This window comes from Bombina bombina, chromosome 1 (genome assembly GCF_027579735.1).
Source record: "Bombina bombina isolate aBomBom1 chromosome 1, aBomBom1.pri, whole genome shotgun sequence".
In the NCBI taxonomy this organism is placed as follows: Eukaryota; Metazoa; Chordata; class Amphibia; order Anura; family Bombinatoridae; genus Bombina; species Bombina bombina.
In genome coordinates, this window is record NC_069499.1 from 267,684,130 (window position 1) to 267,700,553 (window position 16,424).

General features: G+C 43.0%; 1 protein-coding gene across 2 annotated transcripts in view; it reads left to right on the plus strand.

Annotated features, from left to right (window-relative positions):
- SPRED1 (sprouty related EVH1 domain containing 1) overlaps positions 1 to 16,424 on the plus strand; it is a 274,558-nt gene that overhangs the window by 207,807 nt on the left and 50,327 nt on the right. For both annotated transcript variants that reach the window (XM_053697963.1, XM_053697964.1), the window contains exon 3: positions 6,398 to 6,566. In XM_053697963.1, coding sequence (XP_053553938.1) covers positions 6,398 to 6,566 — 169 coding nt within the window. The remainder of the gene's footprint in view (positions 1 to 6,397; positions 6,567 to 16,424) is intronic.

Below are 16,424 nucleotides of genomic sequence, written 5' to 3' on the forward strand. Positions count from 1 at the left end.
TTCTCTGTCCCCGTCAACAAGAGTTCCCTTCTTGGGAACAATAATAGATTCCTTAGAAATGAGGATTTTTCTGACAGAGGTCAGAAAATCAAAACTTCTAAGCTCTTGTCAAGTGCTTCATTCTGTTCCTCGTCCTTCCATAGCGCAGTGCATGGAAGTAATAGGATTGATGGTTGCAACAATGGACATAGTTCCTTTTGCACGAATTCATCTAAGACCATTACAACTGTGCATGCTCAGACAGTGGAATGGGGACTATACAGACTTGTCTCCGACGATTCAAGTAGATCAAAGGACCAGAGATTCACTCCGTTGGTGGCTGATCCTGGACAACCTGTCACAGGGAATGAGCTTCCGCAGACCAGAGTGGGTCATTGTCACGACCGACGCCAGTCTGGTGGGCTGGGGCGCGGTCTGGGAACCCCTGAAAGCTCAGGGTCTATGGTCTCGGGAAGAATCTCTTCTCCCGATAAACATTCTGGAACTGAGAGCGATATTCAATGCTCTCAAAGCTTGGCCTCAACTAGCAAAGGCCAAATTCATAAGGTTTCAATCAGACAACATGACGACTGTTGCATATATCAACCATCAGGGGGGAACAAGGAGTTCCCTGGCGATGGAGGAAGTGACCAAGATAATTCAATGGGCGGAGGATCACTCCTGCCACTTGTCTGCAATCCACATCCCAGGAGTGGAAAATTGGGAAGCGGATTTTCTGAGTCGTCAGACATTCCATCCGGGGGAGTGGGAACTCCATCCGGAAATCTTTGCCCAAATAACTCAATTATGGGGCATTCCAGACATGGATCTGATGGCCTCTCGTCAGAACTTCAAGGTTCCTTGTTACGGGTCCAGATCCAGGGATCCCAAGGCGACTCTAGTAGATGCACTAGTAGCACCTTGGACCTTCAACCTAGCTTATGTATTCCCACCGTTTCCTCTCATTCCCAGGCTGGTAGCCAGGATCAATCAGGAGAGGGCTTCGGTGATCTTGATAGCTCCTGCGTGGCCACGCAGGACTTGGTATGCAGACCTGGTGAATATGTCATCGGCTCCACCATGGAAGCTACCTTTGAGACAGGACCTTCTTGTTCAAGGTCCATTCGAACATCCGAATCTGGTTTCCCTCCAACTGACTGCTTGGAGATTGAACGCTTGATTTTATCAAAGCGTGGGTTTTCAGATTCTGTAATAGATACTCTGATTCAGGCTAGAAAGCCTGTAACTAGAAAAATTTACCATAAAATATGGAAAAAATATATCTGTTGGTGTGAATCTAAAGGATTCCCATGGAACAAGATAAAAATTCCTAAGATTCTAGCCTTTCTACAAGAAGGTTTGGAGAAAGGATTATCTGCAAGTTCTCTGAAGGGACAGATCTCTGCTTTATCTGTTTTACTTCACAAAAGGCTGGCAGCTGTGCCAGACGTTCAAGCGTTTGTTCAGGCTCTGGTTAGAATCAAGCCTGTTTACAGACCTTTGACTCCTCCCTGGAGTCTTAATCTAGTTCTTTCAGTTCTTCAAGGGGTTCCGTTTGAACCCTTACATTCCGTAGATATTAAGTTATTATCTTGGAAAGTTTTGTTTTTGGTTGCAATTTCTTCTGCTAGAAGAGTTTCTGAGTTATCTGCTCTGCAGTGTTCTCCGCCCTATCTGGTGTTCCATGCAGATAAGGTGGTTTTGCGTACTAAGCCTGGTTTTCTTCCGAAAGTTGTTTCCAACAAAAATATTAACCAGGAGATAGTTGTACCGTCTTTGTGTCCGAATCCAGTTTCAAAGAAGGAACGTTTGTTACACAATTTGGACGTAGTCCGTGCTCTAAAATTCTATTTAGAGGCCACTAAAGATTTCAGACAAACATCTTCTTTGTTTGTTGTTTATTCTGGTAAAAGGAGAGGTCAAAAAGCAACTTCTACCTCTTTCTTTTTGGCTTAAAAGCATTATCCGATTGGCTTATGAGACTGCCGGACGGCAGCCTCCTGAAAGAATCACAGCTCATTCCACTAGGGCTGTGGCTTCCACATGGGCCTTCAAGAACGAGGCTTCTGTTGACCAGATATGTAAGGCAGCGACTTGGTCTTCACTGCACACTTTTGCCAAATTTTACAAATTTGATACTTTTGCTTCTTCTGAGGCTATTTTTGGGAGAAAGGTTTTGCAAGCCGTGGTGCCTTCCATTTAGGTGACCTGATTTGCTCCCTCCCTTCATCCGTGTCCTAAAGCTTTGGTATTGGTTCCCACAAGTAAGGATGACGCCGTGGACCGGACACACCTATGTTGGAGAAAACAGAATTTATGCTTACCTGATAAATTACTTTCTCCAACGGTGTGTCCGGTCCACGGCCCGCCCTGGTTTTCTTAATCAGGTCTGTTGAATTATTTTTTCTAACTACAGTCACCACGGTATCATATGGTTTCTCCTATGCATATTTCCTCCTGTACGTCGGTCGAATGACTGGGGTAGGCGGAGCCTAGGAGGGATCATGTGACCAGCTTTGCTGGGCTCTTTGCCATTTCCTGTTGGGGAAGAGAATATCCCACAAGTAAGGATGACGCCGTGGACCGGACACACCGTTGGAGAAAGTAATTTATCAGGTAAGCATAAATTCTGTTTTTTTTCTGTCTTGATTCAGATAAAGCATGTGCTTTTAAACAACTTTCTAATTTAGTTCTATTAACAATTTTTCTTTGTTTTCTTGGTATCTTGTTGAAAAGCAGGGACAAAGGCTCAGGAGTGTGCACGTATCTGGAGCACTATATTGCAGAAGTTTTACAACGATATCCATTTGCATGAGCACTAGATGGCTGAACTATTCCCTGCCATGTAGTTCTCCAGACACCTACCTAGGTATCTCTTCAACAAAGAATACCATGGGAACGGAGCAAATTTGATAATAGAAGTAAATTGGAACCTTTTTCTAAATTGTATGTTCTGTCTGAATCACAAAAGAAGATTTTTGGGGTTTCCCAGTATGCTGGTTGTAAGACTGCAGAAAATCTTGCAATTACAAGGTGCTTACTGTCCCTTTAACATTGCATCATATCTCTTTCCCCAAGTATGAACTTTGATCCCAGTTCCCTTCCGCCATAAGAAGTTTTTATTTTCTCTTTAAAGGGTCATAAAACAAAACCTGTTAACATAACAAACTGTGATGTTTACTGAGGTTGTACAAAGGAAATTGTAATAATTAGTATTGCAGGGCCTTATGATTTAAAGGGACACTGAACCCATTTTTTTTCTTACATGATTCAGATAGAGCATGCAATTTTTAACAACTTTCTAATTTACTCCTATTATCAATTTTTCTTAGTTCTCTTGCTATCTTTATATGAAAAAAGAAGGCATCTAAGCTAAGGAGTCGGGCAATTTTTGATTCAGTACCCTGGACAGCACTTGTGTATTGGTATGTGAATTTATCCACCAATCAGCAAGAACAACCCAGGTTGTTCACCAAAAATGGGCCGGCATCTAAACTTACATTCTTGCTTTTCAAAAAAAGATGCCAAGAGAATGAAGAAAATTTGATCATAGGAGTAAATTAGAAAGTTGCTTAAAATTGCATGCTCTATCTGAATCACGGAAGAGAAAATGTGGGTTCAGTGTCCCTTTAAGGGGTTGTAGCTGTATATTTACACTTTATGCGCCTGTGCACAGCCCCTTACTATGTAAGTGAGCAGTGTCCATTTGTATGACCCTATGTTGATGGAAATAGTGCACAACTCACATGCAGTATCATCAATACTAAATTGTTTAGGTGTTATGTATTTTCTATATGGAAGCCTCCATTGAAAACTTTCTTACAAAGCCTGTACCATATTTCTGGTTATAATACAAACCTTATTCATATGGATACAAGGGACATAAAAGTGTAAAAATAAAATGCTCTAATGTTTTATAGCATTATATGCCTATAACACTGTTTACCCCCATAAAGGGAATAAACACATAGTTAAAGTCAGCTTCAGACAACCAAAGTATTACTGGGATCTAGCTATAATGCATCTGTTGAGGCAATGACAAGAGGGATATTGTGTGTAGCCAGCAATTACCAACTATCTTCTAGTAGTGCATTGGTGCTTCTGAGCCTACCTAAGGTATACTCTTCAACAAAGGATGCCAAGACAACAAACTACTTTTGTTAATATAAGTAACTTTAAAACTCTCTTTAAAATGACATGCTCTAAATATGCAGTCACTAATCAACAGCTGGCTCTCAGTAGTGTATTGCTGCTACTGAACCTTCCTAAGTTTGCTTTTCAACAAAGGATGACAAGAGAATTGAATCAATTTGATAAAATAGGTAAATAGTCCCTTATAATTACATGCTCTATCTGAATCATGAAAATGTCATTTTTACTTTCATATTCCTTTAACAAATTGTATTAACCAGAACTTTCCCAAGGAAAATTTGACATTTGGGCAGCTAAACTCCAATAGATTGGCATTAGACAATTTAATTAGATGGTTCCCTTTTGTGCAAGTGTTTGACAAACTTGGGTATATTTTGTTCAGCTTTTTCCCACAAGGCAGTTCCTATTTGTGTAGAGTTTTGTGGCACGTGGTTTCTTGTTTGTGCACGTGTCATGTGATGTGGCAGATAGACCTTTTGTGGTGTACGAGTTTATGTTGTGACTTGGCTAATAGTTCCTTGTTGTGAAATGGTGTGTGCTATATAAATCCTTGTGGCAAACATACATGTGATACTGTTCCTTTTGGCACATAGGATTATGCCAGCATGGTGGATTGTTCATGTTAAAGGGACATGAAACCAAAGATTTTTCTTTCAGGATTCAGAAAGAACATACAATTTTAAACAACTTCCCAATGTATTTCTGGTAACAAATTTGCTTCCTTCTCTTGGCATCCTTTGTTGAAAGTGCAGCAGTGTACTACTATGAGTTAGCTGAGCATGCCAGGTGAGCCAATGACAAGAGACATATATGTGCAGCTACCAATTAGCAGCTAACGCCCAGTAGTCTATTGCTGATCCTAAGCCTTCCTAGGTATGCTTTTCAACAAAGGATACCAACTGAACAAATAAAATTATGTACTAGAAATAAACTGTTTAAAATGATGTGCACTATCTGAATTATGAAAGAAGAATTTTGGGTTTCCTGTCCCTATAAGGTTTTGGACAAGGCATAAAGAGGTTTGTGACCTTGTGAGGGCGGTGTTTCCTTATTATTGTACGTTTATTGTATAATACGGCATATGCTACCTTGTATGCAGATACAGAACATTTCATTATGTTTGTGTAGCATGGTGTAGTAGTGTATGCTTTAAAGTGGTGACATTATGAAATGTTCAAAACCTACCTCCATACTTTCCCCAATGACTCCTCCCTTTCTAAAAACTGGGTTAGATTATGCTAATAAAAATATTCAGCATTTATTTTAGTATTTCTTCAAATTATTCTTCTGTTTGAAGCAGCAAATTTATTGACAAACCCTTACTAGAACAACTGAGAAAGATTCTATGTATCGTGGCTACAGTATCACTACATCAACACACACACAGATATGGCAGAGATGCAGGGGTTAAGTCCTACAAAAAAAAGTGTGGGAACTCACCAAGACTTCCACCCCCTCGCAATTAATATTGCAGATTACACAGATTGTGATGACGTAGTAGATTACACAGATTGCGATGACGTAGTAGATTGCACAGATTGCGATGACGTAGTAGATTACACGATTGCGATGACGTAGTAGATTACACGGATTGCGATGACGTAGTAGATTACACGGATTGCGATGAAGTAGTAGATTACACGGGTTGCGATGACGTAGTAGATTACACGGATTGCGATGACGTAGTAGATTACACGGATTGCGATGACGTAGTAGATTACACGGATTGCGATGACGTAGTAGATTACACGGATTGCGATGACGTAGTAGATTACACGGATTGCGATGACGTAGTAGATTACACGGATTGCGATGACGTAGTAGATTACACGGATTGCGATGACGTAGTAGATTACACGGATTGCGATGACGTAGTAGATTACACGGATTGCGATGACGTAGTAGATTACACGGATTGCGATGACGTAGTAGATTACACGGATTGCGATGACGTCGTAGATTACACGGATTGCGATGACGTCGTAGATTACACGGATTGCGATGACGTCGTAGATTACACGGATTGCGATGACGTCGTAGATTACACGGATTGCGATGACGTCGTAGATTACACGGATTGCGATGACGTAGTAGATTACACAGATTGCGATGACGTAGTAGATTACACAGATTGCGATGACGTAGTAGATTACACAAACATTGCATATGGAAAAGTGTTGTGGAGAGACACAGTTCCTTATTCTCTAGGTTTGTAACATAAAGCGGCAGATGGTTGTGTTTATGACACTGAATTCTCTCTTTACAGGTGCTTTTGGAGTGTGTGTTGAAGAGGGAAATTGTCTACAATAAGGTCACCCCTACATTTCACCATTGGAGAATCGGCGACAAGAAATTTGGCCTCACTTTTCAGAGCCCAGCAGATGCTCGTGCATTTGATAGGGGTATGCGCCGCGCCATTGAAGACCTTACACAAGGTACTACTTTAGCAAAAAGATGTTCCGGTAACTTGCAGTTTGTATTATTTAACTGGTCCAGAGAGTATCTTTTACTCCACTCTTGTATGAAACTTTTGTAAAATCCATATGAAGTGAATGAACAAAATCAATTTGTGTTTGGTGAGCAGATGAGCTGATTATTAGTCAGTGGGAGTAGTGTTCTGCTTACCAACCTTTAAACCAAGTGAGAGCATTGCTCCAGTGCCAAGAAGAGACAGCAGTTGATGTTTTAAATAAAAAAAGACTATTCTAAACAAAGGGTGAAGTGATGACTCAAGTTTAATACATCACTTCCACTTTTCATTTTTTGAATAGATTTTTATTTTGTTAAAGGTACATGTGCAGCTTATGTAATATATGCACCTTGTATAGAGGCGTTTGTGCTTGCTCCCTCCTGATGCTTATGTAATACATGCACCTTGTATAGAGGCGTTTGTGTGTACTCCCTCCTGATGCTTATGTAATATATGCACCTTGTATAGAGGCGTTTTTGCGTGCTCCCTCCTGATGCTTATGTAATATATGCACCTTGTATAGAGGCGTTTGTGCGTGCTCCCTCCTGATGCTTATGTAATATATGCACCTTGTATAGAGGCGTCTGTGCGTGCTCCCTCCTGATGCTTATGTAATATATGCACCTTGTATAGAGGCGTCTGTGCGTGCTCCCTCCTGATGCTTATGTAATATATGCACCTTGTATAGAGGCGTCTGCGTGCTCCCTCCTGATGCTTATGTAATATATGCACCTTGTATAGAGGCGTCTGTGCGTGCTCCCTCCTGATGCTTATGTAATATATGCACCTTGTATAGAGGCGTCTGTGCTTGCTCCCTCCTGATGCTTATGTAATATATGCACCTTGTATAGAGGCATCTGTGCTTGCTCCCTCCTGATGCTTATGTAATATATGCATCTTGTATAGAGGTGTCTGTGCTTGCTCCCTCCTGATGCTTATGTAATATATGCACCTTGTATAGAGGTGTCTGTGCTTGCTCCCTCCTGATGCTTATGTAATATATGCACCTTGTATAGAGGCGTTTTTACGTGCTCCCTCCTGATGCTTATGTAATATATGCACCTTGTATAGAGGCGTCTGTGCGTGCTCCCTCCTGATGCTTATGTAATATATGCACCTTGTATAGAGGCGTCTGTGCGTGCTCCCTCCTGATGCTTATGTAATATATGCACCTTGTATAGAGGCGTCTGTGCGTGCTCCCTCCTGATGCTTATGTAATATATGCACCTTGTATAGAGGCGTCTGTGCGTGCTCCCTCCTGATGCTTATGTAATATATGCACCTTGTATAGAGGCGTTTGTGCTTGCTCCCTCCTGATGCTTATGTAATATATGCACCTTGTATAGAGGCGTCTGTGCGTGCTCCCTCCTGATGCTTATGTAATATATGCACCTTGTATAGAGGTGTCTGTGCTTGCTCCCTCCTGATGCTTATGTAATATATGCACCTTGTATAGAGGTGTCTGTGCTTGCTCCCTCCTGATGCTTATGTAATATATGCACCTTGTATAGAGGTGTCTGTGCTTGCTCCCTCCTGATGCTTATGTAATACATGCACCTTGTATAGAGGCGTTTGTGCTTGCTCCCTCCTGATGCTTATGTAATATATGCACCTTGTATAGAGGCGTCTGTGCGTGCTCCCTCCTGATGCTTATGTAATATATGCACCTTGTATAGAGGCGTCTGTGCATGCTCCCTCCTGATGCTTATGTAATATATGCACCTTGTATAGAGGCGTCTGTGCTTGCTCCCTCCTGATGCTTATGTAATATATGCACCTTGTATAGAGGCGTCTGTGCTTGCTCCCTCCTGATGCTTATGTAATATATGCACCTTGTATAGAGGCGTCTGTGCGTGCTCCCTCCTGATGCTTATGTAATATATGCACCTTGTATAGAGGCGTCTGTGCTTGCTCCCTCCTGATGCTTATGTAATATATGCACCTTGTATAGAGGTGTCTGTGCTTGCTCCCTCCTGATGCTTATGTAATATATGCACCTTGTATACAGGCGTTTGTGCTTGCTCCCTCCTGATGCTTATGTAATATATGCACCTTGTATAGAGGTGTCTGTGCTTGCTCCCTCCTGATGCTTATGTAATATATGCACCTTGTGTAGAGGTGTCTGTGCTTGCTCCCTCCTGATGCTTATGTAATATATGCACCTTGTATAGAGGTTTCTGTGCTTGCTCCCTCCTGATGCTTATGTAATACATGCACCTTGTATAGAGGCGTTTGTGCTTGCTCCCTCCTGATGCTTATGTAATATATGCACCTTGTATAGAGGCGTCTGTGCGTGCTCCCTCCTGATGCTTATGTAATATATGCACCTTGTATAGAGGCGTCTGTGCGTGCTCCCTCCTGATGCTTATGTAATATATGCACCTTGTATAGAGGCGTCTGTGCTTGCTCCCTCCTGATGCTTATGTAATATATGCACCTTGTATAGAGGCGCCTGTGCTTGCTCCCTCCTGATGCTTATGTAATATATGCACCTTGTATAGAGGCGTCTGTGCGTGCTCCCTCCTGATGCTTATGTAATATATGCACCTTGTATAGAGGTGTCTGTGCTTGCTCCCTCCTGATGCTTATGTAATATATGCACCTTGTATAGAGGTGTCTGTGCTTGCTCCCTCCTGATGCTTATGTAATATATGCACCTTGTATAGAGGTGTCTGTGCTTGCTCCCTCCTGATGCTTATGTAATACATGCACCTTGTATAGAGGCGTTTGTGCTTGCTCCCTCCTGATGCTTATGTAATATATGCACCTTGTATAGAGGCGTTTGTGCGTGCTCCCTCCTGATGCTTATGTAATATATTCACCTTGTATACAGGCGTTTGTGCTTGCTCCCTCCTGATGCTTATGTAATACATGCACCTTGTATAGAGGCGTTTGTGCTTGCTCCCTCCTGATGCTTATGTAATATATGCACCTTGTATAGAGGCGTCTGTGCGTGCTCCCTCCTGATACTTATGTAATACATGCACCTTGTATAGAGGCGTTTGTGCTTGCTCCCTCCTGATGCTTATGTAATATATGCACCTTGTATAGAGGCGTCTGTGCGTGCTCCCTCCTGATACTTATGTAATATATGCACCTTGTATAGAGGCGTTTGTGCTTGCTCCCTCCTGATGCTTATGTAATACATGCACCTTGTATAGAGGCGTTTGTGCTTGCTCCCTCCTGATGCTTATGTTATATATGCACCTTGTATAGAGGCGTTTGTGCTTGCTCCCTCCTGATACTTATGTAATATATGCACGTTGTATAGAGGCGTTTGTGCTTGCTCCCTCCTGATGCTTATGTAATATATGCACCTTGTATAGAGGTGTCTGTGCGTGCTCCCTCCTGATACTTATGTAATATATGCACCTTGTATAGAGGCGTTTGTGCGTGCTCCCTCCTGATGCTTATGTAATATATGCACCTTGTATAGAGGCGTCTGTGCTTGCTCCCTCCTGATGCTTATGTAATATATGCACCTTGTATAGAGGCGTTTGTGCGTGCTCCCTCCTGATGCTTATGTTATATATGCACCTTGTATACAGGCGTTTGTGCTTGCTCCCTCCTGATGCTTATGTAATATATGCACCTTGTATAGAGGCGTTTGTGCGTGCTCCCTCCTGATGCTTATGTAATATATGCACCTTGTATAGAGGCGTTTGTGCGTGCTCCCTCCTGATGCTTATGTAATATATGCACCTTGTATAGAGGCGTTTGTGCGTGCTCCCTCCTGATGCTTATGTAATATATGCACCTTGTATAGAGGCGTCTGTGCGTGCTCCGTCCTGATGCTTATGTAATATATGCACCTTGTATAGAGGCGTCTGTGCTTGCTCCCTCCTGATGCTTATGTAATATATGCACCTTGTATAGAGGCGTTTGTGCTTGCTCCCTCCTGATGCTTATGTAATATATGCACCTTGTATAGAGGCTTCTGTGCTTGCTCCCTCCTGATGCTTATGTAATATATGCACCTTGTATGGAGGTGTTTGTGCTTGCTCCCTCCTGATGCTTATGTAATATATGCACCTTGTATGGAGGTGTTTGTGCTTGCTCCCTCCTGATGCTTATGTAATATATGCACCTTGTATAGAGGCGTTTGTGCTTGCTCCCTCCTGATGCTTATGTAATATATGCACCTTGTATAGAGGTGTCTGTGCTTGCTCCCTCCTGATGCTTATGTAATATATGCACCTTGTATACAGGCGTTTGTGCTTGCTCACTCCTGATGCTTATGTAATATATGCACCTTGTATAGAGGCGTCTGTGCTTGCTCCCTCCTGATGCTTATGTAATATATGCACCTTGTATAGAGAGAGGCGTTTGTGCTTGCTCCCTCCTGATGCTTATGTAATATATGCACCTTGTATAGAGGCGTTTGTGCGTGCTCCCTCCTGATGCTTATGTAATATATGCACCTTGTATAGAGGTGTCTGTGCTTGCTCCCTCCTGATGCTTATGTAATATATGCACCTTGTATACAGGCGTTTGTGCTTGCTCACTCCTGATGCTTATGTAATATATGCACCTTGTATAGAGGCGTCTGTGCTTGCTCCCTCCTGATGCTTATGTAATATATGCACCTTGTATAGAGGCGTTTGTACGTGCTCCCTCCTGATGCCTATGTAATATATGCACCTTGTATAGAGGCGTTTGTGCGTGCTCCCTCCTGATGCTTATGTAATATATGCACCTTGTATAGAGGCGTCTGTGCTTGCTCCCTCCTGATACTTATGTAATATATGCACCTTGTATAGAGGTGTTTGTGCGTGCTCCCACCTGATGCTTATGTAATATATGCACCTTGTATAGAGGCGTCTGTGCTTGCTCCCTCCTGATGCGTATGTAATATATGCACCTTGTATAGAGGTGTTTGTGCTTGCTTTCTCCTGATGCTTATGTAATATATGCACCTTGTATACAGGCGTTTGTGCGTGCTCCCTCCTGATGCTTATGTAATATATGCACCTTGTATAGAGGCGTTTTTGCGTGCTCCCTCCTGATGCTAATGTAATATATGCACCTTGTATAGAGGCGTTTGTGCTTGCTCCCTCCTGATGCTTATGTAATATATGCACCTTGTATAGAGGCGTCTGTGCGTGCTCCCTCTAATGCCTATGTAATATATGCACCTTGTATAGAGGCGTTTGTGCTTGCTCCCTCCTGATGCTTATATAATATATGCACCTTGTATAGAGGCGTTTGTGCGTGCTCCCTCCTGATGATTATGTAATATATGCAAAAAAGCATATCTAGATAGGCTCAAGTAGCTGCTGATTGGTGGCTGTACATAGATGCCTCGTGATTGGCTGACCCATGTGCATTGCTATGTCTTCAACAAATTATATCTAAAGAAAGAAGCAAATTAGATAATAAAGGTCAATTGAAATGTTGTTTAAAATTGTATTCTCTGTCTGAATCATGAAAGAAGAATTTTGGGTTTAATGTCCCTTTAATTCCTTACAGTTGGGAAATACAACACCTGGCCACCAGGAGGAGGCAAAGACACCCCAGCCAAAGGCTTAAATATCCCTCCCACTTCCTCATTACCCCAGTCATTCTTTGCCTTTCGTCATAATAGGAGGTGGCAGAGAAGTGTCAGAAGATTCGGAGAGTCCTGAAAAAAGGGTATCTGCCCTTCGAGATAGGACTGGAGTTTTAAGTAGTCATGTCATCCTCTCAGTGAGAATATTGATGAAAGTTAGTCAGAAGATGCAGGGAAAGTTTTTCTGCAAAACCATCCAGACTATTGCTAACAGCTTCTAAGCAATCAGTGTTGACAAGTTTCACTGCCTGCTTTCTCTCACTCAAGTGAGCCTTGAGAGGCTGTGTTCTGTTCCACAGCATGGATCCTGGAGGTAAGATCTTTTCAATTTTTGTAACAGGGTCACAGTCTGGCTCCTTTATACCTTGATAGGATCCAGGGTTAATATCCTCTGAGGGGGGTTTATTGAACAGTTTGGTTTAATCAGTGAAATAATTATTTACATGCTGCTTTGTGGGATTTTATTTTCTGGGCTCATAGACGGTGTGTTTTTGGCTGGAACAATCAGGTTTCACTTTCTTTTTTGAAAGTGTTGGACAGCTCCTATTAACTTGCTGTACTTTTCATAGCATGTGGTCTATGTTCATTTACTCCATTCTGGCTGAGACTTCAACCTGAGGAGAACGTTTCCTCTGTTAACTGTCTGCGTCTAGGAGGTGGTGAGGGCCCCAGACATTGGGAGTATAAAAAAAGTATATATAAAAAAAAAAAAAAGTTTTTATTTGTGTCCTTCTGTGGGTATAACCTGAGCTATGGAGGACTGACATGTTAGAAGGTACTTCTTCTGTACTAAATCATACCTGTTTATATTGTGAGGAGGCCGTGGTTTTCCCGCCCACTAAATTATGTTCCACATGCCTTAACACTGTTATAAAAGTCTAAGAAGGGAGACAAGCCTGCTAAGTCAATTAGTCCCTCTGAGCCCTCTACCTCTCAGGACTCGGCGTCCCATGAGATTACTACCCTTGCTATATTGTCTACTCCACATGCAATTCCCCGTAGCACATCTAATCCTCCATACGGAGGGGGCCTTCTTCCTGCGGACTTTGCCGTGCAGTTACAAACGGTGGTGTCTATGGCCCTCAGTACATTACCTCGCTCTAACAAACGCAAGAGAAAGGTTAAACATAGCTCTCGTGACCCGAGTCATCTAAATATTTATCGGATTTAGCTATTATGTCCCAGTTATCCGATGATGAGTTGACCTCTGTAGCTTCAGAGGGTGAACTTTCTGGGTCGGATTGCTTAGCGTCTAAGCCTCCTGCTGTGGAGGAACAGTCCTTTAGATTTAAAATTGAGCACTTTAATTTTTTTTTTTATGAAAGGAGGTTCTGTCTACGTTAGAGGTTCCAGAGGCCGTGCTGCCTGAAGAACCTATGATACCTAAATTAGAAAGAGTTTACGAAGACAGGAAAGTTCCTTTTACTTTTCCTGTTTCGGTTAAAATGGCGAATCTTTTTAACAACGAATGGGAAAGAATTGGATCTTCCTTTTCCCCCTCGTCTACTTTTAAAAAGTTGTTCCCGGTCCCAGACTCTCAACTGGATTTGTGGGGCTTTATTCCTAAGGTGGATGTTGCTATCTCTACGCTTGCTAAACATACTACTATACCTCTTGAGGATAGTTCTTCATTCTGAGAGCCGATGGATAAGAAAATGGAAACCTTTTCGGAGAAAGAGGTTTCAACATATGGAACTTTTATTTCAACCGGAGGCTGCGGTTGCCGGAGCAGCTACCTACTGGTGCGACTTTGCCAGAACTCATTGAGGTGGAGTCTCCCCTCGATGATATTCAAGACGGAATTAAAGCTCTGAGAATTGCAAATTATTTTTTCTGTGATAATAACATGCAAGTTATTCGCCTAAATGCAAAGGCTTTGCGGTGCTAGCCTGCCGGGGCTCTGGTTGAAGTCTTGGTCTGCGGATTTGACTTCTAAGTCCAGACTCCTTTCTCTTCCCTTCAAGGGAAAGATCTTATTTGGTCCAGGCCTGGACTACATTATTTCTACTTTTACCGGAGGCAAGGGTGCCTTCCTACCGCAAGATAAGAAGTCGTCTAAGGCACGACAATCTCCTAATTTTCATTCCTTTCTTTCTGACAAATTCCAACGTTAACAATCCTCCTCCAAGCCCGAGCAACCCAAGAGTACTTGGAAGCCGGCTCAGTCCTGGAATATGTCCAAGCAGAATAAGAAACCCGCCGAAAACAAATCGGCATGAAGGGGCGGCCCCAGATCCGGGATCGGATTATATAGAGGACAGACTGTGTCTTTTTTTCAGACGCTTGGTTCAGGGACATACAGGATCCATGGGTCCTGGAGGTCGTACTCAGGGATACAAGATAGGCTTCAAATCTCATCTGCCCAGGGGAAGATTCCTACTCTCGAACCTGGCTACAGACCAGAAGAGAGGGATGCCTTTCTAGGGTGCGTTTGGGACCTATCCTCCTTAGGAGTTGTTGTCCTGGTGCCTATCAAAGAAAGAGTCTTGGGATTTTATTCAAATCTTTTCATGGTCCCAAAGAAGGAGGAAACTTTCCACCCAATTCTGGACCTAAAGTGCTTAAACACATTTCTCAGTGTCCCTTCCTTCAAGATGGAGACAATAAGGTCCATCCTTCCTTTAGTTCAGGAAGGCCAGTTTATGACCACTATAGATCTGAAGGACGCTTACAGATCTGATGGACGCTTACCTTCATGGTCCAATCCACAGGGAACACTTTCAGTTCCTGAGGTTTTCTTTCCTGGACCAGCACTTCCAGTTCATTGCCCTTCAGTTTGGCCTAGCTACTGCTCCAAGAATCCTTAAAAAGGTTCTGGGGGCTCTTCTAGCCATTGCCAGAACTCAGGGTATTATAGTAGCCCCATACTTGGATGATATTCTGGTGCAAACCCCATCTTGCCATCTTATGTAAGAATACTCGGAGTCCCTTCTCAATCTTCTTTGATCACATGGATGGAAGATAAACTTGGAAAAGAGTTCTCTTATCCCAAGTACCAGGGTGGAATTCCTGGATGCTATGATAGACTCCATATCCATGAGGATATTTCTAACAGACCAGAGACGTTCCAAGCTAAATTTTGGCATGTCTTGCCCTCCGGACCTCCTCGAGTCCCTCTGTGGCTCAGTGTATGGAGGTGATTGGTCTCATGGTGTCCTGCATGGACATCATTCCTTTTGCCAGGTTCCGTCACAAACCTTTACAACTGTGCATGCTGAGGCAGTGGAACGGCGATCATTCTGATCGGTCTCTAAGTATTATGTATTAGACAGCTGGTCGAAAGAATCGCTCTCTTGGTGGCTCAGTCCAGATCATATGTCAAGAGGGACGTGCTTCTAAGGACCATCCTGGGAGATTGTGATTACGGACACAAGCCTATCCAGAAGGGGAGCTGTTTGGTTTGCCAGGAAGGCACAGGGGTTGTGGACTCAGGAGTCGTCCTCCCTCTCGATCAATTTTGGAACTACGAGCAATCTTCAATTTCTTGAAGGCTTGGCCACTTCTGGGTTCATCCCAGTTTATCAAATTCCAATAAGACAATATATCCTCGGTGGCTTACAATAACCATCAGAGGGGAACGAGAAGTTCCTTGGCGATGAAGGAAGTATCTCAGATTCTGGAGTGGGCGGCAGCCCACAGCTGTTCGTTGTCAGCGATCCACATTCAGGCTGTGGACAACTGGGAGGCGGATTTTCTCAGCAGACAATCCTTTCACGCAGGGGAATGTTCTCTCCATCCCAAGGTGTTTGCAGAGATATGCAGCAAGTGGGGGACGCCAGAGATAGATCTCATGGCGTCCCGTCTCAATACCAAGCTACTATGGTACGGGTCGAGGTCGAGAGATCCCCAAGCGGATCTAATAGATGCACTAGCAATGCCCTGGAGGTTCAAACTCCTATATCTTTCTCCTCCATTACCACTTCTTCCTCAAGTGGTGGCCCGCATCAAGCAGGAGCGGGTATCAGTGTTCCTGATTGCATTTATTCATTTAGTGTCCTCTGGAGCTTGGGTATAATTTCCCCAACAGTAAGAAATGAAATTGTGGACTCTCCCTATCATAGGAAGGAAAACATAATTCATGCTTACCAGATAAATTCCTTTCCTTCCGGATAGGGAGAGTCCACGGCCCCCGCCCATTTTTTCTTGTCTAAGGGTGGCCCCTTATTATCTTATTCTTCTGGCACCATTTATACCCTGATATTTCTCCTACTTTTCCTTGTTCCCTCGGCAGAATGACTGGGGTAATGAGGAAGTGGGAGGGATATGTAAGCCTTT